The 27,918-nt window shown below is 36.9% G+C and overlaps 1 protein-coding gene across 4 annotated transcripts; it reads right to left on the bottom strand.

Annotated features, from left to right (window-relative positions):
* LOC114659265 (tumor necrosis factor receptor superfamily member 5-like) lies at positions 1–27,918 on the bottom strand. 4 transcript variants are annotated; one of them, XM_028811656.2, is made up of 9 exons: positions 27,751–27,918; positions 10,143–10,230; positions 7,243–7,362; positions 6,856–7,002; positions 6,347–6,440; positions 6,203–6,252; positions 2,510–2,593; positions 1,367–1,392; positions 1–1,264 (listed from the first exon to the last, which is right to left on the bottom strand). In XM_028811656.2, the coding sequence occupies exons 1-9, from the start codon at positions 27,805–27,807 to the stop codon at positions 1,112–1,114; spliced, it is 819 nt and encodes a 272-aa protein (XP_028667489.1). In that variant the 5' UTR covers positions 27,808–27,918; the 3' UTR covers positions 1–1,111. The 4 variants fall into 4 exon arrangements, with proteins under 4 accessions (XP_028667489.1, XP_028667490.1, XP_051788886.1 ...); XM_028811657.2 differs by having other exon boundaries at positions 1–1,261; XM_051932926.1 differs by lacking the exon at positions 2,510–2,593.

Here is a 27,918-nt window from a genome sequence, read left to right as displayed (position 1 = left end):
TTACATCAAATTTAGTTCAATTTATTCTTATATACAGGGCTTTTTGGAAAGAAAGATAATTTTTACTCCATTTAACAAATAAAAAAACAACAGAAGTACAAAGCTATGCAACACATAAACAAACAAATCCATTTAATTTTACAGTAACAGCAGAATAAAAATGTTCATACATTACATATTATGACCAATGTGGGAGTCTTGTCAAAAAAACTCTCAACTGAGCAATCAAAAATTTTATTCCACCGCAGGCAGAAATCATAAAAGAGATACATTTCATTTAACTGCCATGGCTTCTCGGCCATTCCAGCAGTCTCCCTAACCCTATACACCTCGATCAATGGACAGTCCTCAGACTTCGATTCCACTGCTCCACCTGCAACTGAACAAAAGCAGCAAGATTTGACCATCAGTTCTCTGAAAGACAAGAAGGAAGTCTGCCTTTGTCAGGGTCTCCATGGAGAATCAGGTTTCGTTAACTGTGGTAAGACCTTCATGGGTCTGCTGTGTGGACTGCCTCCATTGCTACTGCCCGATTTTGGTAAAGAGTAACAGGAACGTTTTCAATGATGTTAAAGAATTAAGTATCCTGTACTTAAAGTAGCAACTGCTATCAAAGGTGCACTTTAGGAAGTACCAATCAAGCAAACATGGTATCAATTCCTTTTTCCATCTAGTGTTAAAGGAGTAACAATCAGTTTTAGTGCTGGAAGAATAGAATTGCATGGCTCCTGATTGCTGGAGACACGTCTGTAAACAAGACCTGCACAGAGGGAGTAGACAAGATGAACAGCACATGCACAGAGCAACACTTTCTTTCCAAAATAATCAACACAATGACATCAACAGAACTGTTAGTTTGGCTAATCCTTCTGTAAAAGAAGTTTGTAGCTATGTGGTCATCCTATCAAATAGGTGGTTCTTCATTTTAAAAGTCCATTCTTTGCACAAAGGTCACTTAAAAAATGGCTCTTTATAACACTAAAAATGTGCTTCTTGGTGGTTGTTCTTGATCCATTACTTTTAGTTTTTTTATTGTAAGTGCAAGAGAGAAAGTGGTGTTCATGCAGGACTGTGTTTTAAACTCCCATGGTGCTCACTTAAGTCTAGCCTCTCATACACAGTGAGAATCCTCCTCAGGCATGTGGTGTTCTTTGCCTGTCTCCTGCATTACAATCTGTCCCTCTTCAGAAAATGTTTCCTCCATCGGAGTTTTAGGTTCAGGTTCTGTGACTGGTATTAATCTTGGCTGATGTGGCTTATTCTGCTAAAAAAGAAAGTATTACTTGTAGTAGTTAAACACAACTATCATTATAATGCACTGTACTTTGGTGCCAATATGTATCTTTTGACTTAAGCTGTAACATACCTGCTTGCATATGCTTGCGATTCTTCCTGCAAAAAAAGAAAAAAAAAGAGTTAGTATTACACACTTGAGCCAAAGAAGACTCAAATAAGCCATCAAGTGTAAATACAAGGTTTTTCAACTTTTGTACATTGTGCTATGAAGCAAAATAATAAAAAGATCTCAAATTAAACTGGTTGTGCCCATACAGCTGGTATCCTTGACTATCATATGGGCCAGATAGTCTAGTTAACCACAAATTTTCAAGTAACAGCGCCCTATTCACTTTACAATGTCATGAAAACACTCTCCAGACCCAATTTTCCTTCCTCCTTCCCATCAACTAAGCCTTTGCCAAATTCTCGCCTCCTGGTTCCAATCACAACCAGTAATTAAAGAAACCAGAATCAGGCAGCATGTCAAAAGAAGGACTAGGACCCGAGCCACCAGTCCATTCCTGATGGCCACTAGACAAGCAGCAACCAAATGGCTTCATACTAGAAATCACTATTGCCACCTCAATTTCAAAAAACACAGTTAGGCCTCTTTGGAGATGTTTGGCTGCCAAATTGTCATAATTTCCATTAAGCCCTTACCTTAAGCTATTTGATACATTACAAAGATCTTAAAATACTAATTACTTTCCTAATTCAAGATGGGGATAGGATTTTATCTAAAATGCTAGACAAAAAAATCAGGCCCAAATTTGTAACTAGTGATTTGTAATAATCAAAGTCCAAAAGAAATAGCAAAACTAAACTATAATTGTAAAGGAATGCCTTGTCAAAACCCATCTCACAAATGCATTCTTTAATTCTGCATCAGTTTTGCCTTCCTTAACCCAAAACTGTGACACAAAGATGCCCAAACACCACTAAATTTTGATTTTTTCAACGGCCAAAATATAAACATGAGCACTGCCATTTAGGGGCAACACCACCATGACAGTTTCTGCTTGTTCCTCTTCATTAGCCTGAGGCAAGTAAAGATCACTGCTGTTTTGAAATCATTTAGTTTTTGGATGCAGCTAATATTTCCATATCAGTTAATCAACACATTAATATTTAAAATAGTGTCAGTGTTTCCCCTACCACTGAAATAGGTGGGTGACCTATCCAGTAATCTTGGTTACGCTCAAAGTGATACTTTTTTAAATGAAAACATTACCTTTAAAGTGATACAAGACAACCACACTCACGATAAGAAGACACAGTATACAGATTACTGCTATAATCGCAGCATTGTTTCCACCTAAAATACAAAAAATCATTAACAATTTGCAATTTATGACATTCCTTCTGAGATTCACATAGTGCATGAGAAGCAGGTATCCTACTAAAAGACTTTTTAGAATGTTCAGACACCAAAGGCTATAGAGGTATAGTACAGCTGATTTGCATTTAATATTAAATTTTAACACTGAAATATGTTTACTTTTTTATTTGAAGAAAATAGCATTGCACACAATCAAGTATTACTTGTACAGCAAGTGACTTCATAGTCAAACCATAACAAAGCTGAAAAAAATATCAGAAAGTTTAAAAAGGAAAGCAACAAAAAAAAACAACTAAGAAAGAAAAATGTAATTTTCCACTGATACAGTATAAATGCTTATTCTAGAATTTTATTATTAAATCTTACCACATTTAAAAAAAAATGAACAAATCCTCTAAATGAGAATTTGATTTTTTTGCAATTTCAAAAAGTACAGAACACCAGTTACCCACTGACTTATAAAGTTTGGTTGTGATTCTTCCAATTGTGCAAGAAAAATCTACATGCTAGTAGTGTGGTAATGGCAATTACAATCGATTGTTCCTTCTCCATTACACCAAACATAGCTGTTAATGGGTTAGGAGTGATTGTGGCATCAAGGTTACCTGATAAGCATTCAAAGTTTTTTGTCCAAAATGGTGTTAATTTGGTGCAATCCCAAAACAAAGTTTGCAGGTTGGATCTTGCACCGGATACATTTTGGACATTTTTAAAGGAGATAAATGTGATTGATAAAAGATTTTAAGTTGAATTATTGAATGCTTTGCACATATATACCGTAATTAAGAGTGTATTCTATGTATGGTTGCCTTCCACTCCTTTTACCCACTGAACCCTAGAATCTTTAAAAGGAAGCAGACTTTGAGAAGTTTTTATATACATATAGTTGGGATGCTGCCTGAGTCTTCAAGACTTATCAGTATTTCTTCTGGAATAGAAAAGCTGGGAGGTATGGAAAATTGGGTATGTTTCTTTTAGCAAAATTTCTCATTTGAAAGTAGTGGAAAAGTGTTGTTTGGATGTTACATTTCAAGTGTAACTATTCCTATGGCAAAAACATTATCTATATACAGTTCTCTAAGTGTTTTAATCCTAGCCATTTTCCAAAGATTAAATACTGTGCATGTTCGAGAGGGTTGAAAAAGGTGATTATCGTGTAGAGGAGAAAGAGATAAAAACTTCTCTTCCTTAAAGTGCATCCTCAATTGGTTCGATATTCTGAGTGATTAATAGACAATTGGATTACTGGTATATTTACTATAATTATTATTTATTGAAGCTCAAAGCAGGGTATATAAAGATGTACAGCAAGATTTTATTTCTATTGTAAATTAGGCATATGTATATTAATCTTTTTGTGTCAATTTCCAGGTCTTTATCGCTTGTGTATTTGTCACCCAGTAATAAAATTGAAAGTTATGTAGTCCCATACTTTAGATCTTTGTAGAGTCACCTTTGAATTTGTGGACATCTCAAATTCCAAATAAGTAACGTTATACAGTAATTATGTCTAATTTCTTAAAGAATGATTTGTTAATTTATATAGGGATGCTCTTAAATAGAAAAAGAAGTTTGGGAAAAATATTAATTTTGACAGTATTGATTCTCTCTGGTAATGTGAGATAGGGGGTAGACAATCTGTTCACATCTTGTTTAATTTTTCACATAATGATAGCAAAATTGTGTTGAAAAAGATCTTTATATTTACTTGTGATGTTTATGCCTACATGTTTAAACTGTTATCATAAAATGAATGGATAGACGTCCAGTCTATTACTATGTGCTAGAGAGTTTACTGGGAAAAGCACACTTTTATTCAAATTGACTTTGAATTCAGATATCTTTCGACATTGTGCGAGTGTATTAAGGACTACAGGTAAAGATGTTTGTGGGTCTGATATATACAGTACCATATCATCTGCATATAGTGATATTTTCTGCTTAAGTCCTTCTCTCATAATTCCCTTTATCTCTAATGCATTTCAAAAGTGAATGGCTAATGGCCCAATTTGCTATTGCAAAAAGCAATGATGATAGAGGGCACCCTTATTGAGTACCACATGCTAGCTTGAAGTAGTTTGAGACCATGTTGTTAATACAGAGAGAGGCTTTTGGACTGGTATAAAGTAGTTTTATCCATGCATATATATTGTGGTCAAACCCAAATTTGTGCAATCTGGTAAACAGGTAGTTCCATTTGACTCTGTCAAAGGGTTCTTCTGCATCCAAAAATAAGATCTCTGGAGTGTTAGATTTTATGGGTGAGTATTTTACATTAAGCAGACCTGAAGCTAAATGTCTACCTTACAAAGTGTATTTACTTTTAAAACAGTTTACTGTATTTAAGGAGACATTGTGCTGCAGTGTTAGTTCTGCTGTCTCACAAGAAGGAGACTAAGTCTCATGCCATGGGAGCATCCTTAATGATGTTTGAATGTTCTCCCATGTGTCTATGTGGGTTTCTTTCCACAGTCCAAAAATATGCAAGCTTGGTGGATTGGCAATGCTAAATTAGGCCCAGGCAGGTGTGTGTATATGTGTGATCACCCTGCGATGGATTGGTGCCTTGTCCAGGAATTCTTCCTGCCTTAGGCCTGATCCTTGCTGGGATTAGTTCCAAGTTCCCTATGACCCTGTTCTGGATAAGAGGGTTTTTGGATTATTGTATGTATTTATTTAATTATTTAGGCCTCAGTGTATTCTGCATGGCTTTTAGGTGCATTTGTATATAATGCAAAAAGCTCCTAAAGCAACAGGCATCCGTCTGTATGAAAGATCTTGGCTCTAAGTTGGCATATTTTGTTGAAAATTAGCACATTTATTCTTCAAGGAAATTTATCACGATAGGTCATTTTTCAAGGAGAGGTCTCAAATATATTGTGTTGTACACCTTTTCAAAATTTCAATATCTATCACAGAAAAGCATCTGCACATTTGCAAACTCAACTATTTTAAAACAAAGACACCTTCATGCAACTTTAAGTACGAATTAGTTTATCGTTTCAGTTTTACCTTCAGAGTTGTTATTTTAACTTGTAAGTTTTTTCTATTTTTTTCTTTCACTAGTTCAAGTATGGAGTAATATTTACAATAGATAGATAGATAGGGGCGGCACGGTGGCGCAGGTATGTGGCTGTGTTTGTGTGTGTCCTGCGGTGGGTTGGCACCCTGCCAGGGATTGGTTCCTGCCTTGTGCCCTGTGTTGGCTGGGATTGGCTCCAGCAGACCCCCGTGACCCTGTGTTCGGATTCAGCGGGTTGGAAAATGGATAGATAGATAGATAGATAGATAGATAGATAGATAGATAGATAGATAGATAGATAGATAGATAGATAGATAGATAGATAGATAGATAGATAGATAGATAGATAGATAGATAGATAGATAGAACACAAATAAGTAAAAGAACTGTGAAATGTTAGCAAAATAATAAATGTGTCATGAAAAAAAAAAAAAGATGAGAGGGTGGGCTCTTACAGTTGTGTGCTTCACTACTTCCTGTCATTTACTGCGGTAAATACATTATTATGCAATACAGCATCTATGCAGTATCGAAGCAGTATCTATAGAATTTATTTTACTCACCACAGATGTTATCGGATGATGCATTGCCATTGACTTGCACATTAGAACATCTGATAAAATTAATAAATAAAAACATCATTATATTTTATTTTTCTCTTAATTATAGCTCATTAAGAACTGACTGAAGCAGACATTTGTACTTACTCCGTCCACTTAAGGCATGGTTCAGTAGAAGATAACACATTTGAGAAGTACCCTTTTGGACAAGGTTCACACACTGTATCTGTTTTACTTGTGCCTGTTGATCATAGAAAGGCAAATAATTACTACGAATTGAATACAAAGCAGATTTAAACTGGATTCTTCTTAATTTATTTTTATATATAGCAAACATCTAAATCTGACTTTTATAACAACACATAATTTACTAACATGAGTTATAGCTAGGAGTGATTACATTTCAAATGCACATTGTAAACAGTCAGAGTGTTAAAAAAAAGAGTGATTCCTGGACAGAGAAGCACTCAATGGCTGTGAAATTTTGATTTTCTTTTTCATTTGTTTCTCTCCCCATATTCGCTCATTTAAGGCTTAACTTCCTTTTATTATTGAATGCATATTTCATACAAACATATAAAAACTACAGAATGAAAATCAGATATATAGTCACGCAATAAATTTAAACATTTCAAATAAATCAATCAGATATTTACCATTTTCTTTAACTCCATACCCTACTGGACACTCTGTGTGTTTCCTGCACAATTCACAGCTCGCTTGTTCACAGTGCAGGCCTTCCATACACTCACATTTGGAATTTTCTGTAGCAGACCCACTAAATACTGTCTTAAAACCAACATCTGAAACAAATAAGAAGGAAAAACGTGTAAATATATCTCTCTGTTATAAAAGGAAATCCTGGGACGAGACTTTCTTGGAGATAATTTCAACTCCCGCGAGAGATAACTTCAGGTCCCGCAAGACAGGACTTTTAGCCAAAAGATTTTGACAACTCTTTGTATCTTAAAAATATTTATCTCAGTAAGGAGACTTGGTGTCACATCAAATATTTAAAAACAATATAAAAATGTTGTACTCACTGCCATCACAGTAGTTACGCTGCACACAACTTTTTTCCCTGTTGTACTCTTTCTGATACTCAGAATTTCCACATGGGTGACATGTGACGTCTCTTCTGCACCCAGAAATTAACCTTGTTCCTGCAGAAATCACACAATTACCATAATGTAGCATTTCAAAGGAACACATATACATATATCTAAAAAATAATAAAACTACCATTTGACCTAAATTAATTTCTCAAACCTGAAAGCTGTACCTCTTTAAATGACATAGGAATCCCACGTAGACAGTGTTCTTTAATTTTTTTATTGCAACAGCAATGTTAGATCCATGAAATGGGACTTTAATATTTAACATAAATATTAGCCAACAGTATAAGGAGAACAGTAATAATCATTCCCAAACAACTAATTTGCACAAACATATTTGGATGTACTCATCATAATTATTGCAAATGACAGTTAAGGCCAAGATGTTATGTTGTTATGTTCACAAATCTTAAAACTTTTGGCTAAGCACTTCTTTGAAATCTGGTAGTTGTCGTCTTCATTGACGTAAGCCACTTAACAGACAAAAGGGAAGTAAGTGATCAGAGAGTGACATTTTGGTAAAGATCTCGATAGCTTTAAATTTCTAGAACAATATAGTGATTTTACAGTGCAAAGGAGGTGACCAACATTTGTAAGGTACATTCTTTAGCTGTGTCCTATCCTCAACATATAGATTTCATATTACAGTGTGACATAAAAGATCAATAATGCTTTTTAAAAATGGACCCATACAAAATGGCAATTGCTTCCTGTAACACTCTAAACTTTTTTAACTGTCTGGCCAGCGTTCTTTACAATAACAGGTGTGCTGAGTAACTTGACATTCTCCACTAACTCTATGAAGTGGCCTTTCATGTGTCAAGGTGAGACAAACTTATTAATTTGTGCAAAATTTAACAAAACCTCTTTTATTTAATTCAAAAAATAAATTAAATGACTTTGCCTGCTGGCAATTAGCATAGCTCTTCATACTTTAATGGTCTTACATTTTACTCTCTTCCAGTTTAATGACTATTTACTAGGTTCTCCCAGGTGCATTGGCCCCAAAGCAAAGGGGTAATAGAACAGAAATTGTTATAGCCAAATACGATTACTAATGCCAACCTCCGCAGTACCCTTTTCATTGACACAACAGGGGCAGTGCCCTTATTTCAATTCCAGGTCACAGTAGTATTCATGATTTTTACTATTGTTAAGAATTATTTAAGCTTGTTATGGATTGACATGTACTAATGTATGTTATTGATATTTTTTAAATATTTTTTAAATTTTTATGTGTTTTATGTATTGTTTGTAATTACGTTGTTACTTTAAATGCACCTCTTTGCACTTTGTAGGGAGAGCCCCAGAAGGTGCAGGCCACCCTGACACCTCTGTTTATTTCAGAGCAAAGAAAGTTTGGTTCAGAAGACCACTGCGTTTGTTAGAAGTTTTGTAAGTTTTGTTGTTTTTCTTTGGATTTTTCTGGTTCTGGTGACTTTTTTGCTTTGTCTTAAGGATTCTGTTTTCTTGATGCGATTTGGTCTTCCGTACTTTAGATCTACTTTTTTAGGGTTAGGGTTTTGCTTTTTTGAGCATTTTGTTGTCATTTGCTATTTTCATGAAGAAATCTATTTATATTTTATAAATATAGATATAAGATATCTATTTTTCTATTTGTTCACCCTTTTGTCTACAAGCTGGGGGTTTATGATCAACCGTGCATTTTTTTGCTATATTTTGAGACTTTTCTCATTATTTTACCAGCTCTCTTTATTTGGAGCCTGCTAGATTGAAACCGACAGAATGCAGTGAAGAGTAGGCTTGTCTGGGCTAGCTAGGGAACATCTTGGTCTGCTTTATAGCTTCATTTTGGAGGCTTCACACTGTTTTTGCCACGTTTGTGGCTCCCAATCACAACAAAGATCATTTGTTTTGTCAAATTTGTTTTAATCTAAATGTGTTTAGATTTTTGTATTTAAAAATATTTAATAAGAATCATCATGCTGCCATTTTGTTTGTCTTCCACTTTACATGTTGGTTTGCGTTTTTGCTTCTGCATTGTTTATAGTAGTACCCCAACCTGCTAGTCAAATGGTTTGTAGTAGGTAACATCATTGTACTGTCACTATGATGGATGGCAGTGCTTATACCCTAATATCCAAACTTTTAAATATTAAAGGGAAAGACTTAATCTAAACCAAATGATCTTCTGAGGTGAGTGCTGTATGTTCAGTTCACTCTACAGAAATGACTGTTCATTTTAGGACCTCCATGCAAGAGAGACAGAGCTGCAATAATAGTCTGGTTCAAGGTGGTGGTGACTGTATCTTTGTGTTTTTTGTTTGGCAGGTATGGCATTTATACTGTAAGTAGACAGTAATTTTAACTTAGTCCAATTATGCTGATTTTCCTGTGGCTCTCTATCTTAATAAGAGATCTTTTCACCTCCTTTTAATTTGGTGTGAAGACACACCATTTAGCTTGAATGCACATTCTACAGTTCATGATTTCAAGGGACGCAGCTTCAATGTCTTTTAACCACTTATCTACTTTGACTGCCTGTCCCAACTTTTTCTGATTTGGAGTTGTATAATCTTGTGTTATATACCTTTTCTCTAATCTACTTAATGCAATTCAGGGTCACATGGGAAGAGAACCTGGATTGGGAATTAGGCAGAAAATGGACAGGTTTCTGTGCATATTCACTTACATAAATATAACTTTCAAATTGGCTGTCTTGATTTTTGAAATAAGTATTTAATTGACTCTTTAGATGCCTAGGTGATTCTGAATTGCTATATTTACTCAGATTAGCAAAATGCCACCATCTTTAAAAAACAAGTAATATTGAAAGAAACTTAATGTGGCCTTCTTTTATAACTGACCTGGTGAACACATTTCACAGCACATTTTCTCCTCCTCTGAAAAGATTAACCCGGGGTCACAGACTTGTGCAGAAGATTTTGTTGCCATCTAAAAGTGCAAAGAAAAAAAAAACACACTATGAAATTGTAATACACAAAATTAATATTGCATTACTCTTTTATTTAATTTATTCTAACAACGATTTAAATTAACTTTAATTTTAATTTTTTAATTTGAATTGTGTTAAACAGCACAAACAAAAATATTTCGTATTTGTACAACCAATAAATTACTATATTTGTAATAGGATTTGTTGATTTTCTGTTTCTGCTTTATGGCAGTAAAAATGTGTAGGTACACTAAGCCACTGTGATACATATGATATGAAAGCAACATATGTCTCCACTCATCAGAACCTTCAATTTTGCCCAGCTCATGGAATTCCACTTCATAATATTAATGTGTATAGCGCAATTTAATATACGTTATGTTTATTGTGTGGCATAAGTCATTCTGCTACCTGTTGACAGCTTTGTTCCAAATATCCCTTCTGGTGTTGAGAGTTTAAAATGCAATTCTTTTTGCATAAATCATTTAAAATAGTTCTTCCTGAAGTCAAGCAATCCCAGAATGACAAAGTGAAAACTTCATTTTAGAAATTTCTGCAAATGTATTAAAAATAAAAATTGACCACAGGTGGACTCCAAACAAGGTGTAGAAATGGCTCAATAATGATCAAGAGTATGGGATTTACCTGAGCCAGATTTTAAGTGTCATAGAAAAGGGTCTGAATACTTGTGTCAATGTTGTATTTCAGTTTTTTAATTCATAACTATGGGGTTACCCCCTGCTCACTTCGCTTGCCAATCCCCATGGCCTGCGCTATGCGGCAGTCACTTCACGTCTCTGCCACTCACGTTATGAAGAGGGAGGCTGAACGCACCCCAAGGAGACGCGGTCGCTCTTCCGAAACCCCCTCTTACTGTAAATGATGATACAATGGGAAACAAATAGTTTTTTTTTTAGCTGCTCTTTGCTTGATCAGCTGCTGCTGCTATGCCGTGTGATCTGCATCTTGTGCGGCACTTCAAACATTTAAAAGCCTGTATAGCAACTGTCTTTGTCATCTACTCTTTGTCTTTTACTTCCGGACTTGGGCATGGTTAAATGTCTTGGCACAAAGTCTCGTCTCGTGGGACATGAGTTGTTGATATTTTAGTTTATAATTTAAAAACGGAGTAAGAATCTGAAAATCTAACAACATCACATTAAAGTTCGATAAATTCTCAAAAGAGTGATACCAAACATATATATGTAGGTTGTAAAATAAGCCAGAATTAAAGCGTGACAAAAAACGTGATATAAAAACGTCATATAAAATCGTTGCTCAAAATCGTTGCACTTTTAGGTTTAGGATTTTATATAGAGAGAGTACATATATTTACAAAAAAATCCCAAAATCTTGTTTTTGATTTGTCTTTCTAGTATATGGAGTGTTGCTTGATGAGTGAAAAAATTCATTTAAATGATTTTACAATACGGTGTAACATAATAAAATGTAAAAAAATGTGAAGAGATCTGAATACTTTCTGAAGGCACTGTATGTGACATATAAACCTGATTATGTGTTTGTTTGTCCAGTATAAAAATTCCAAACTGTTAAACCTATCTTTTTAGACAGATTCCGCTTTTGTACAGGAGAAGAATGAAGGCTATGTTTCGTTCTGAAGTTTAGTTAGTACTCACTACCTCAGAAGCACTAGGGTAACCCCTTCTATCAGTAATTATATTTAAAAAAAATAATAATAATAATAAAAACAACTGTCAATGCCTCCCTTCTGTGCAGATCTCATTCATTGTCAATTTTTGCTAAACCCATCCATAGATACAGTAAATACAATAATCCATTTTGGGGTGACAAGGTAAACTGGGTTTCACAGTGGGAAACAGTTCTGGACAGGGTGCCAGTCATCTGCGGGAGGTGGGGGGGGACACAGACATGCACACACCCACACACACTGACATGTCTATGGAGATGTGAAAGAGAACATGTCAACCTCTCAAGGAAATGACCGAGCAAGTTGAAAACATTTTACAAAATGTTCATGGACAAAAATATACTTTCTTATGGTGTTATTTTATGCAAAACCACATATTCATAGATCAGGCAGTTTTCATGGAGATGTTTAAATTTCAGATGAACCAGTAGCATAGCTTCAAGAATAGCTCTGTGGACATGGTCTGATCACTGTCTCAGTCGCTGTGTGGCTTTTTTACGTTTTCCTCAAATCTATGTGCAATTTTACACTCTTCCATACGTTTCAGTATCATTCAAAAGACATGTATATCAGTTTTCTTGGTGATTTTAAACTGTCACACTGCAGATCTAGTGAGTGTGCTTAATGGTAGACTGGCATCCCATTTAAGGTTACTTCTTGCCCTGTTTCTGAGTCTATGAAATTAGGCTTCATGAACACACTCCACTTAAAGACAAAAAGTGAATGGGCAATTGGATGGATACTTTTTTTGATCATACTGAATAAAAAATGTACTTCAAAGGCTTGTAAAATGTCATTGAAATGCTTTATTTCTTGTTTTCGACAGAAAAGAGCCATTGTTCTTGGACACCCTTTTCCTGCCCCCAGTTAAAAATATTTGCTTTTGCATTTACTTTCCATCCAGTACGGGACACATTCCTATCCTCTCTGTGTAACAGTGAACGGTGGTGCATTTCTTTTCTAAGTCATACAGTATATAAGTGGAACTCCATTGTACACTATATGGCCAAAATTATGTGGAAACCCCTCCAAATTATAGAGTTCATGCATTTCAGTCACATCCCATTTTCAACAGGTGCATAATGTCAAGCACATAGCCATGCAATCTCCACTGACAAATACTGACAGTAGAATGAGTTACAGTATACTGAATTATTTTAAACATGGCACTATCATAAAATGTTACCTTTGCCACAAGTCAGTACATGAAATTTCTACTCTGCTAGATGTGTCCCGATCAACTGTACAGTAAGTGCTTTTATTGTGAAGTGAAAGCATCTAGGAGAAACAACAATTCAGCCACGAAGTCCTAGACCATGGAAACCTACGGACCTATCTGATGGACGAATCCAGGTATGGTGGATACCAGGAGAACATTACCTTTCAGTCTGCAGATGGCCCACGGTAAAGTTTGGTGGAGTAGGGATAATAGTCAGGGGCTGTTTATTCAGGGTTTGGGATATACTTTTGGTTCAACTCAGCCACGAAGTGATAGACCATGGAAACCTACACAGCTATCTGATGGACGAATCCATGTATGGTGGATACCAGGAGAACACTACCTTTCAGTCTGCAGATGGCCTACGGTAAAGTTTGGTGGAAAAGGAATAATAGTCAGGGGCTGTTTTTCAGGGTTTGGGATATGCTTTTGGTTCCAGTGATAGGTACTGTTAATGCTGCATTATTTAAAGACATTTTAGACAATTGCACTATTCCGCGTTTGTAGCAATAGCTTGGCAATGACCCTGTAATGGTCCAGCATGACTGTGCCTCTTTCCACAAAGCCCAGTCCATAAGGTCATGCAGGAACTTGTGCCCTGATCTCAACCCTGTCGAACAGATTTGGGATGAATTGTAACACCATTTGCCAGCCAGATCTTCTTGTCTAATATAAGTACCTGACCTCAGAAATGCTCCTTTGGCTGATTGTGCACAAACACCCACAGACACCCCTCCAAAATCCTGTGAAAAACCTTCCCAGAAGAGGGGAGGCTGGTATAGTCTAAAAAGGACAACCCAATTCCATATTAATTATCATTATTCTATTGTGTGATTTCCAAAAAACTAATTTTGAACATATATAATTGTGATATGCTTTTGCAAATAGTGACATTAATGTTGTGTCATTTACATTTATTTATATGGCTGACACCTCTATCCAAGGCAACTTACAACATTTATGATACAATTTGTTACATTTCTTCATGGTCAGACTGTGTCAGTGGCAGGATTTGAACCCACAACCTCAGGGATTGAAGTCCAAAGCCTTAACCACTATGCCCCACTGCCTGTCATTTACTGTATAATGAACACTACAAAACATCTTTTTGTTTATTATCATTATTATTAACTATTTCTTTTTGGCCATAGCCAAGGCAGGCCACAGCTGATTCTGGCCACACAATGAGTTTAAGGAGTGGTTATGTGCCAAAGATGAACTGTTTTTATTCTAAACCCACATGAATAGAAAATACACAGTGGTGTATTTAGCAAAATACATAAGACAGTGAAAAACACCTGGGGAAAAACCAAGTAACGACAGCACATGTGACACTTTATATAGTAAAAAGCCAGCTGAGAGACACAATTAGTTTAAAAATTAACCCAAAAATTAAGGAAATTACAGACAACTGTGTGAATTCCAAGGCATCACAAGAAATAATTAGATGTGCATTTTTGTATCTGTATTTGTATTTGTATCACAGAACTGCAAGAAGTATTTGGGATTTCCTTGTGTAAACACTCAAGGGATTTCCCATTTCTAACAAGAGTTGATAAAAAGTATTACTTAATAAAGCAGCTGATCACCTGCTACAACAAACAGAGAGATCGGCTTTAATACTGAACATGGCTTTTCACAAAAATCAAACATCTGAAAAATATAAGAAGCCAATGGAACAAACATTAGAAATTCAGAAGAATGTGTTTTTCTTCCAACAAAGTACAAAAAGAAAAACAATTTATGTTTATAGCTAGATGTCGTATGGCTTGCATGAGGTTTGTCTTGTATGTTTTTCTTTAATTCTATTATTGTAAAGCACTTTGGCCACAGCATTCCTATGTTGTTTTAAATGTGCTATATAAATAAAGTTGACATTGACATTTTAATACGACTCTCATCTGCTTTCTAAAGGTTTCATACCACTCAGGGCAGAACCCGGATAGAAACAACCTGAGTCCCACCTAATCCTCACACATTGAACGTGTATTCCTGCTTCTACTTGCAAAACCAAAGTTATACCCTCTTCCTGCGTCTGTTCCCCCTCAATTATGAGGTTAGACAGCTACAGGTGACTGATACTTTAAATCTACTCCCTCTTGCTTTCTAAAAGTTTCAGCCAGCTTCCAGTGTGAGCCATCCTCAGATCTGAGCAAGCTTTAAGTCTAAAGGAGAACTGATGTGCCAGGTCACGCGAGCATGACAAGATCAGATACAGTTACTCAGTTGTATGGGGAATTCCACTTCTAAATGAAACATCCTGCTTTTTACTTAGTATACCTCATCCTGACACAAACACCTGTTGGTAAAATAGGTGACATAAGAACATAAGATAACAAATGAGAGAAAACCAGTCCATCAGGCTTGTATGGTTATCTAAAGTCTGAGTTTCCCCAATATTTCATCCAGGTACTTCTGAAAAGTAGTCTGTTTCCAAGTCAATAATATAACTGTCATTTATTACCAATTCCCACACCTCTTTGTACAAATAAACACTTGCTGGCTTGAGTCTTAATTGCACTTCGCCTTATAATTTGGGGCTTTGAGCATGCAATTTACTGTTTATTTAATCAAAATACTTCTGCTGGATCAACCATAGTGATGTCTTTTGAGAATTTGGATAACCTGCATTAGGTCCTCATGCCGCATTTTTTGTTTACAGCTAAAGAGTCAACCATGTAACTATTTTCAATCCTAGGTTGTCCTTGGCCTGACCCAAATTGTGAATTACCATTTTTAAGTACATGAGATTCCACATATTCTGCGAAGACACATTGTCAAACTATGGTCCACTCTGCCATAAAATGGCTCATTGTGTTGATGAAAAAGCACCACATCATCATAAGTCTAAAAGAAAAACAGTAGAGGTCATGTCTGGAAATGCTTTTGTTTTCACGTGAAAATTGTATTTGTTATTAAAAAAAAAGAAGAAGAATAACGAGCAAAACACACCCATAAACTTGAGTTACTGTATTTCCATTTTATTCTACAGTATTATGAGATTAATTCAGAAACAGACTTTTGCCTGCTTTGCGAGCAAAATAACATTACAGATCAAATGAGGTGTAATTGTTTAACTTGTATTGTCACGCATTTGTAAGAAGAGATGAAAAGATAACAAGATTAGGTGTTTTTAATAGTGTTCTAGAGAGCAGTGGTTTGCATTCATTCTCTGATTGTAATGAGCTCTTCTACAGATGTGCATTAGTCCAAGGATCTGGCCTTTTCCTAATCCGAGTGCACAGTTCAGGATCACATTCTGGTGCAACTTACAGTACATGTACCCACAGTTACACCTACTGCACTGTGGGATGTGGGAGGACTGACAGCGCAAACAACAGCTGTAGCAAGTAAACACTGATGCAAGATTCAACTGAAATGGCTATTTAGCTTGTGTTTACCAGCAATGACATGAGCAGCACCATGTGCTAATACCAAAAGAAAACTCATTTAGAGTTTAAATGCTTTGAAGGACAAAGCATCTCTTTATTAATACAACTGTACTGTACTAACAGAGACATGTAATTGCTGAAACACAGCAGTAGGACAATCAAAATAGAATTCACTTGGCTTTTGAAGGCAAACTACCACTCATTAATATAACTTGTAAGTGAAAGCATACATCATATATTTGAATGATACACTGAAGAATGTAATGCTGCCTCACAGTTACACATTTTTAGAGTGCAGGTAACAACAGCCCAAGTAATCTTAAAATTATGGACATGAACACACGCATAAGAAATACCAACGTCTGATCACTCCTGCAAAAAACTTTGCAAACAGCAAGGCTGTTTAACAGGAGTTCTGAAACAAGGAATTAATGCAAAATCGATGGGCTTGATTTCACATAGGAAGCTTTAAAATGGGGGCTAATGTAAAAAAAAAAAAAAAAAAGGAGTGACAGATTTGGAAAATTAAAACACTATGAGTTTCTGACATGTGAAATTTGAAATAATTTCACTGATCCGCTAAATATTACTCTTTAGTAATACTTTTTTAACCATCTTCTTCTTTGTCTTCTTTCGGCTGCTCCCATTAGGGGTTGCCACAGCGGATCATCTTCTTCCATATCGTCCTGTCCTCTACATGTTGCTCTGTCACACCTATCACCTTCATGTCCTCTCTCACCACATCCATAAACCTCCTCTTAGGCCTTCCTCTTTTCCCCTTGCCCGACAGCTCTATCCTTAGCATCCTAATTATTCAAATATAATTCTTATAATAACAAATATTACAAACCAAATTGATTGGTTCACTGACAAACCAGTCTTTAAAAACATGATGTCACAAAAACAGCTTTAAAGAGTTGATTTAAATATAAATATCTGGAATTTTCTTGAAACTTACTCATTCAACAGAACATACTGTATATAGTAATATATCAGCTTTATATATTTAGTATAGATTTTAAGCAGTAGTTTTTAGTTACTGGACAGAAAATGTCAGAGGATAAATTGAAAATGTGCGCATGCTAAGATAAATAAGGTACTTCATGACATGTCACTGTTTATAAACCAAATGCTGAAATCTCCCTGAGATTATATACCCCATTTGTTGTTACACTGTGGGGATCCCCATCTCTGCCACTAATTAAAATTCAAGTCTTGCATTGTATTTTGATATTTATGAATGCCAATACTAGTTTACATACAGTAAGTGACAGTTGGGTCTGCACGGCTTCAAGTGTCTTTTTGTAGGGTGATGGCCAGAACTGCACAGTATTCCAGATGTGGCCTCACTAGCGCATTATGTAGTGTTTGCATAATGTCCCTGTATTGCATTACATTTCAGAGTACTGTGCAGTGTAAAGGGATGCATGTTAAGAAGCTGCTAGAAATTAGGGTATTATCAGGATGGCAGAGGGCTACTCTAAGTACCGCAGAATCTAGGTATCACAGAAAACCCCCATCCATAAAGGAGACAAACAATGGCAGGAACAATGTACTGTAATCAGCTGTTTTAGAGTGGTACGCTCTATATATGTGTCTCCGGAGGGGCAGAGAGAGAGGTGGCCTGAATGGAACCATGTAATGCTTTCCAAAAACACAAGAGGTAAGCATCCCAACTGCTGGCATTAATGTCTAACCCAAACCAAGACAGCAAGACTGTGGAAGAAATAGCAAAGCTGGTAACACTTCTTTCCAGGTAAAGGACACATAATCTCAAAAGTGAACATATGGGACCATGTTGTCCCAGTGTAAAATGGAAGCTGCCCTGGACAAAAAGCTCTTTAAGAGCAGCTAAAGGCTCTGTGGTGAAAAGAAATTAAGAGCTGCTTGAGTGAGTTTTAGCCTGGTGTCTCTAGAACATAGGCATGGACACCTTGACCCCAGAAGTAACTGCACGGCCGGGATGGGACGCTTGTCTATACGGGTTAGCACAAAGCAATCAGTTCCTGTAATGTACTGTATATAAAAATTACTGAAACAAACATAGTGGAGTATTTCCAGGTTTATTTTTAAAAAGGCTTGAGCTAAAGGCAACACACTGTGAAACATTAACCAGAATTTATTCTAAAATAAAGTAGTTCCTATTCTAGTTAGTTGTAAGTTTTATATGCTGACAACTCAGTAGTGCAGCCCTTCCTGACAATTCTCTTGGGTATCAAGCTACCAGCACATCCTTTTTTTTTTAGCCTGATGAGTTTTGTTTGGCTTTAATCCAGAGTAATTCAAAATACTATTTACAACAGGCTCTTAATCCATAGACATGTTAAGCAATGTTGTATCAACTGAAAGAATAATTAAAAAAAATAATTCTTTACATCGGTGCAGTGGAAAGTCCCTAATAGCCCCTAACAGAACAGAAAGTGAAACCAGACAGCACAGCCTCCCCAGTGACCAAGCAGCTGCACAAGGACAACAAATGTGTTGCGGAATCCCCAGAAACTGAATGAAGGATCTTAGAACAGCTTAAGAAGACAGCAGGCGTGCATCTAGCCTTGTGACATTTCTGAGTCAAACAGCACATCATGGATTTTCAAAATGCTCAGTTTTACACACTGAACTTATAATGCCTATAAAAAGTATTCAACAATTTAGAAATTTTCATGTTTAATTGTTATACAACATCACAGTGGATTTTAATTTAGTTTTTCTGAAATTGATCAACCGAAAGACACTTTTTCTGTGGACTAAACTTAAAATAATTACAAATATAGCAACATAATAGCTAATGGCACACCTAAATAATCATTGGTGCAGGTAATTGACTTTAAAAGTCAAAGAATTACTTCAACCTGTCTAGTGTTTCAATTGATTATAGTCTAAATGCACCTGTATGTGAAAGGGCCAGCTTGTAGTGAGTGAGCATAACCTGCCTGAAAATAAAAACCTAAAACTGCTGCACAAGGTAACTGAAACTTAATGATTAACTGAAGAGACCTAGAGGTACACACACACACACACACACACACACACACACACACACCCGCACACACACCACTAGAGCTGCTTGGCTCCACGCTTTTCAGAACAGCTTGTGCCTGTATGATATATTTCTCTCATTTTGAGTATTTCATCATTGTATGACATAAAAACAGCAAATAAAGTTTAGATAAGCATTATGGTCTACAGACATATTCAGAGTTAAAATGCTGCAGTTATATTCTGCATGTTTAGTTATTTGTTTAAACATGCAGTCAAAAGGTGAATGCTTCTACTGGTGTCGTTAGACAGATTTGTTGTATCAGGAGTGTTGAGAACTAAAATTTCCATCTGCTGTGGCTCTTCACTATCAACTCTCTTAGCAGCAGTCCTTTACATCTTCCTTTGATGGGGAGTTACCACAATCATTCACTTCACATGCATATTTTCCAATTTATATTTTCATGAATATAGCTGCCAGTTCTTTCAAGCTTACATCGATTTCTACACTATCGGAACTGAACAACAGAGAGCACACATAGCACCTGCAGCTACGTATTGTTCGCTTTTACCACTAGTGCCTCTGAATGCCAATGTGTAAATTGATATTACAGAAAGGTTTTTCCCTTGCAACGAGTTCTGTTTATTTTTAACACGTGCAAGGTACTTTCTGCACGTTACACACATTTCAATGTTTAAAAGGGCTCTTTCTAGGAGACTTTTTGGCTGTAGACAGTTTATTTTAATCAGGTGCTAGCTTACTGTCAGTCCTGGTTAGATATTTTTGAAGGTACTTCAGTTCTCCCACAGACATGTTTGATTACATCCTTCTAAGTACACCTTGTGATGGATTAATGACCTCATTAGGATTGCTCTTGTTGAGGTAGGCACCAGCTTTTTACATCACAAAACTGGAGTACAAAATGGATTGGTAGGTTCAATATCTCTAAAACTTTTCTGATTTATGTACAGGATCTGATAAACATTTTCTATTCCAAAGCTGTGACATGTGTGTTTACTTTTATTAAGGATTCATACAATGCTTCTGTAAGCTCAGTCTCTGTAGAAAAGGGCAACTCATAATAAATACCAGAAAGCCCTTCTACCCAAGCAATGGAATGGCTTCCATCACAAGTAATACTGTATAAACCATTGTTAATCATATGCGCCACTTTGTATAAAAGCATCCGCTAAGCAAGTACACGTAAATGTTAATAAAAAAAGAATTAAAGATGCAAGCAATGCTTGCAATATGAATTTTTGTGGGTATCTGATTCTATACATGCTTGTCCCAGTCCTGTAAGGCATAACAGACGGATGAATGATTCTATGCATTTACGTTTCATGAAGCCTATCATAGTACAGTTGATTTTAGACTTGTATACTAGATAATTCATTGATGCCTATATACGTTATAAAAATCCATGTCAATACCGACTAAGTTGGGCTGGAAGCCAAAAGATTACTAGGTCAGAGTTTGCATGTTCACTCACTCTGCCAAACAGTCAAAAGGTATAATTATGCACTGTGTTCAGTTAAACTAATTGGGTATTTAACAATGGTGCTAACTCACAATGAAATGCTCTCTACAAAGATTGTTTGCTTTAATGTCCTTATGGAATCCATTGCAACACTTAGCTACCCAGCAGCCACATGAAATCACACCATAACAGACATGCAGAAGTGGACTTCAGAGTCCTCCTATACATTCAGCAATCTAGACAAGCAGCTTTAGTACTAATCACTAAAGCAGAAGCTGTCCTGGGTTTGGGATTTCTGCACTAACTCCTTTGTCACTGGTTCATTTTCATATTTCATCCGAATTGCTGCTAACCTTCTTCTCTTTAACACGTCAAAACGCAGGTTTTACTTCTCTATGAATTTTAGGAAATTTGTACATGTTTTAGTTCTAGTGAAACAATGTACTGAAACGTAATGGTTTTTAAATATATTTCTGTTTAGTCTGCCATTTCCTGAATTTTAAAGGTTTTTCTTAAGTCAATCATTTCAATGTTAGCACATTTAACACAATTTAAGGGAAGTGAGCCTATCACTTACAGAAAACAAGCCGGAATAGTCAACAGGTGTTCTTTTGCCTCTGCTGACTAAGATTGTTAATTTTCACCCCCACATAAAGGACAAACCCTAAGTTTGTGTCCAAGGAGAGGAAACAAAAGCGTAATCTGTATAAACCAAACCCTGATTCGCAAGACTGTGTGACCTGTGCTGCCATTTTGGTTTAACTCTTTGAGGGCTGAACATTTTTCCAAAAAAACCAAGTTTTCTGAAAAGCATACAAAGCTATGGTTTCACACAGAAATAAACGTAAAACATCTGCCAGGTGTTAGCGGTGGTTGCAGTCGCAGTGCATCACAATCTGGTTTGTACTTCTTGTCACTGTAAATGGCTGTCCTCCTAGGTGAACGTTGCCATAGGCGCACCAGCTACACAAACCTGTTCAGCACCATGATCAGCTGATGCTAGTACCGCACATTCGTTTTCAACCACTTGTTTCAAAATTGTAGTCCAATTCAGCAATATTAGGTAGAACATCATCCACAGAGTATTTTGCCTTACGCACTTGTTCCAACCTCTCGCCTGATGTTGATGCCATTTTTGCCGTTTTTTGCTCCTTGCTACTCATGAGTGTGAAGGGAATCTTAGTCAAACCAATGAAGCTAACATTCCTTCCAGCAAAGAGAGACCAACTAAAACATAACAGTGGGTTTTGTCACCATTTAGAGTTGATTACTACTGTCAACCCTTACTTTTGACAAAAGTCAACATCCGCCCTAAAAGAGTTAAAGCAAGGGACATGAGGACTCAAATGAAGTGAGTCTGTTAAGATGAGCACTTACAGGCCAAAAGTCCATATGTCAGATTGAGTAAGAGGAGCAGTCCTCTCTATCAACTGCCCAGGACGGTTAGAGGAACCACACACAAATGGAATACAGTAAGTGACCAAGCAGTATGGTAGAAAGTGAGGCTTTAGAGACTTCAAAGCTTGACTTGGAATTATTTTATTTTTGAAAATATATTATCTGTTATTTTGAAAATATTATGTTAATTGGTAAGATTGTTGACCCAATGGCCTGTTCTCATCAAATCTATCTATCTATCTATCTATCTATCTATCTGATATAGTGCCTTTCACATCTGTCTGTCTGTCTGTCGGATTATTACCCTGAAGAATAAGCCTTGATGACATAAAACTACTTCCCATGTAAACTCTTCTGGCCCCAGTGTGAGCAAGGCAAAGTGTGGGTCCGGTAATGGACTGGCACTCTATTCAGTGCATTTTCCCACCTTGTGCAAGGGTTAGTACCAAAAGTCAGAGACACTATTGTCAAAGCAGAAGTGCTAAACCATAGACAAAGTCAAAATGAGAATAGCCTGAACTTCATTACTAAAGGACACATAATCAACAAAACCAACAATAATATTGAAAGGTGATCTGCCAAGAGTCATTAATCAAAAGACAAGCTCTCACCAAAAACAAAATTGTTAACAGGGTGGAAAGGGGAACTGCTATAAACTGACACTCTAAAGATGTTCCCCACTGAGAGCACATGCTGAAGGTCTGGACCCTTAATCTCAGACGCTCCACTGAATGAGGTGTGAATTTATAAAGAGTAGCATCAGTAATGGCGCATCAAGGTCATTGTTAGTAACGCCACTACTAACAAGGCAAGAATGTCTTGAAAACACAGGTATTATGAATCGAAGTTTACAAAATGAGGAGGCTTAAAACTCAAAAAAAATTCTATTAACTTGTAGTTAAATTAGTAATAAAAAACACCAATGTATTAATATTCCCTGATATGTAAAGCTTCCAAAAACTACAACGGAGCAACAGAAAATAATTAGATTGAAGTAAAAACTAATTTACAAAGTGGCCCGAATCGTAAAAGGGTGGCTCAGTTGATTAATTTAACTCCCAGCCCAGTCACTGTTTATGTGGTCTGCGCAATTTCCCAGTGATCTCTGCTTTTCCTAGAACATCCCAAAGCCAAAAGTATCAGTTTAATTGACAATTTTAATTTGTCAAATAAATTATTATGTAAATGTAAACATAATAAGTGTATAACTAAATGGCATTGTACTCATGCTCAGCTTCAGGACTGCCTATGTTGGACTAAGCTCCCTTACATTTATAGTAGTTAATATTCTCTCTTGGTTAGCACTACTGCCTCAGGCCTCCCAAAGAATGGATTCAACTCCCAGCTTGATCTCCGCTGGTATGAAATCTGCATCTTCTTACTGTGTTTATATTCATTTTTCTTCTCCACTACATGAGTATTTTTCAGACCTCTAAACAATTTACAGAATGCGTGTGACCTGTTGATAGAATGATTCCTGCTTTTCACTTAATACTGCTGATTAAATTAACTGGATTACAGAACACATGGATGGGCACTTGTATCTCACTTAAGCAGTAGCAATGATGTAAGGTTTGGAGGAAGATATATTGCAACATTTCAAAAATATTAATGGTCTTATGAAAGCAATTCTGAGAAATTAAATGATTCTTTAATTCACTTCTTTTAAAATGGGCAGTTTTCCATTTAAGGTTGCAAGATCAGGTGTGAATATCTGTCCATCCATTTTCTGCAGCTATTTAGAATATTACAGGGTTCTGGGAGAGCTGGAACTAACTGTGATAGCATTAAGCAAAAGGCTGGAACCAAACATGTACGGGTCACCAGCTCTCCCACGCCAGAACAACTTAAAGCCATGTCGCATCACAAGACTTTCCAAGCAATTTAAAAAATCTTAGTGTATCGAGATCAGGCGTGGTGCACTCCTGTGATCGCTGGATATATAATTGTGCCACATACCCAGCGTGACCAGTCCACAACATGCCCCAACAAAATCCAACTGGTTTGGTTTTGTCTTAAGTCATATGGGTGGCCACGGTGTCTACGAGAGCTGACAACCAATGAATGCCCACACAGAAGTACAATGCATGTATTAGAGTGACAAGAAATAAGGATGGCACCCTGAAAACAGAAGGAAGGCTTGTCTGCTTGATGTCTTGTGTTTTACCTGCCATGACAGAATGGAACAAAAAAATTTAAAAAAATAAAATAAAAAGGAAGCTGACCTCACCATATCTGTTAACCCTTTGATGGCCACTTGCTCCATCAGACAGTACATTATTAGCTGTCATAAAAAGGGGCAAACACACACTTGGATGGTGTGAAACCATGCTAAAAGTCATTATCTGCAATTTGACATGCCCCACAATTTCTAGTCGTATAAATTGGCATACTCAAGTGACGATATCAGCAACATCGGTCACCAAGTTTGACATCCTCACCGACCAGAAGTCATGTAATGTGACATCAGTTTATAGATGACAATTAATTGACATCATCTCAAATAATGTCCACTTGGGAGCAGAAATACCTGGATACAAGGAGAATGCATAGATTCTAAATAAACAAAAATGGATCAGAACATAGTCTAAGTTCTATGCGGTGTGAGGAGACAGCCAGAAGCCTGGGAGACTCTGCCTATCGAAGTACCAACCTACAAAGAAATTCAATTCATTTCAGTCCATTTTGTAAAGCATTCTTCACTGGAATGTAATGGAGTTTTACAAGCATGTCCAATGGCTTTAAAATATGTGTTTCTTTATGCTTTTGTGATGCAAAATGCACATAAAATAACTTCTAGATTTCTTGCAAATTGCACACGTGCAGTGTATATATGCAGAATTCAATACTGACACATTAACAGTAATTACAGCTTTTAAACTGGGAGCTGACAACGTAACAAAGATAAAGGTTATAATGGAAAAGTAAAGATTTCTTTTGCATGTAAAAGGTACATCTTGATATGTATATGTGAAGTAAATAAGACTTGATATGCAAGTACATATTGGAGATCTTGGTGACCATCCTATCTGTTGTTAAAAGTATTGTGGAAGGTTACCACCAGAAGAGATGCTACTCCATTGGGCCCATGAGCAAGGCCCTTAACCTGAAAATTGTTCCAGGGGTGCTGTACAATGGCAGACCCTGTGCACTGACCCCCAAAGGTCAGGTGAACAGACAATTTCCCCTGGGGATTAATACCGTATATCAAATCAAAAGTCAAATAAAAAAAAATAACAATATTTTGTCAAATCAAGCAAAAAGGGCCATTTCTCACCCTTTTGGGGCAGCTCTCCTTTGCGTCTGTGTGCGTTGTGGCCACTGCTTACCATGCGCATAAAGCAGTCACGAAGCTTGCTTATTCCAAGAAATGATCCTGGGAATAATCTTATTAACAGAGAATAAGTTTTGCAGTGGAGCCATGTTAATTTTTGACTTTTAATTTCATTTGGAAAAGTAGCAATTCCCTAGTTTGGAGGTGATGTCGATGTTTAAATAGTAATACTCGCTAATCAGAGCACAAGGGAGTGATGACGTGTTACATGCTGCTCACACATTTAGTTGAGAATTATACTGTCACAATAAACTAAACCTTTTATTACAGCCAAATTTGTATTGAGTAAAATAAATGTAGAACAGAGTAGAAATACACTAGCTATTAAGTTTGAATATTATATATGAAAACAAAAAGGAAAGAAGGACCCCCCTTCTACTCCATCCCTAATTGCAAATATTATTATAGGAGAGAGCTGGAAACAGAACAGCAGGAGTCCATGACCATGCCAGTTGGTTTGTATATTAGAACATTAGAAGACCAGCCATTCAGCCTAATAAAACTCAACAATCCTATCCAATAAATTTCTCCAAAATAACATCAAGTTGAGATTTGAAGGTTCCTAAATTCCTACTCTCTACCAACAGTATTTGGTAATTTATCCTATGTGTCTCTGGTTTTCTGTGTCAAGATTGCAGGCCAGCAAGTTAGACATTCCCATTCAGTAGTCTTCACCAGCTCACGGTGTGCATTCACTTATTTATAATATTGCCGGATGACAGACTGATCCTTAAGGTGGAGAGCTCAAGAACCAAACTGTAAATGTTAGGGCACTGGTAACTTTCTAGGTAGAGGGAAATGCCAGGTCAGCATCAATGGCACCCAAGGATATATTCTACTGGACAGGGTGTAGGGGACAAAGCCAAAAAATCTCAATTATGTGTTATGTTGGGGGGATGGGAATGCCAGTGTCTAGAATGGCAGAAATGTGAGGAAAGGTAAACATTTGGTGAACTATACTGACAATAAACATCAGGGGAAAGTCCCAGTGCTAAAGACATAATAGGAATGAGATCATCTTTTAAATGGGTGTGCTGGTGCTTGGGGTTTTACAGGAAATGGTGATAATTATTATTATTTTAAACAAATAGTGCCCCAGGAGAGGCTGGAAGGTCGCAATGGCGGCCCTAATGTGCGGTTATTAGGCAGGCCGGTGTTTGAGTAATATTTTATTTAAAACGGCAGGAGGGAATTAGAGCCTTAACTTGACCTTAACCTAAAAACAATGCGAAAACTACTAACCGCGTCTTAAAGTGGCAAGAATTAGGGCCGTTTTCTGCCCAATGACCATTTGATCATAGACCTGTCGATAGCCGATGGCTGGAAAACTCCGCTTCTCCAAGCAGCTGCTGCCGAGACAGCTCATCACCTGCCACTTTCACAAGAGCGTCGACAGGCACCGGCCGTCTTCTCCAGGCAGAGTTACAGAAAGATTTCAATTTCAATGGCTACGTCGAACAATGAAGACGAATATGTGGCATCGGGAGCGAAGCCGATTGAATGGGCTCAACTCCAGGCTGGTAGTGAGGCAATCATTTATTATTGCTGGAGCAGGACGGAATTACTCTTGAAAAAAAGGCGTTAAAAGCGAAACCGAAACTAACGTGACTAAGTCCAATAGAAACATACCATGTTTACTGCAGAAAAAAAACAGAAATGCGTATAGATAGATAGATAGATAGATAGATAGATAGATAGATAGATAGATAGATAGATAGATAGATGTTCAATCGACAGGCGTCGGTCCATTGCTCTGTTGAAGTGCTTACGCTTTTCCAATTTGTAAAATACGTAAACTGCCCACGTCCAATTCACCTGCTACATTTCCTGCGTAAGATGCCTCCTACTGCATATAATGTCGCAAGGAGCCGCAGCCTATTTTTACACCATTCATGCACGAACCCTGACTAATCAATCGCTACGCGCACCTTCACTTTTAGTCATCAGCGCTGCACGTCTTCTGTGATGTACTTAAAAACCGTTTATATACCCACCGTAATTCTCACGATCAATCATACGCTTTGAAAAGTGTCATCTGTGAAATACTCACCTGCGGGACCGCAGAGAATAGCATAAGGAGCAGCGTGAATAATACGCGCACGTCCATGGCTAGATCGTGATTGCAGCAAGAAGCGCAGACGACACTGAGCCCTTCGCAGACTCCCTCTGCCCTGAAAGGCAGCACTTTTCAGCTCCACCCTAACGAGGGGATTTCCGC

This window comes from Erpetoichthys calabaricus, chromosome 10 (assembly GCF_900747795.2).
Source record: "Erpetoichthys calabaricus chromosome 10, fErpCal1.3, whole genome shotgun sequence".
In the NCBI taxonomy this organism is placed as follows: domain Eukaryota; kingdom Metazoa; phylum Chordata; class Cladistia; order Polypteriformes; family Polypteridae; genus Erpetoichthys; species Erpetoichthys calabaricus.
This window is presented reverse-complemented; position numbering and strand designations above follow the sequence as displayed.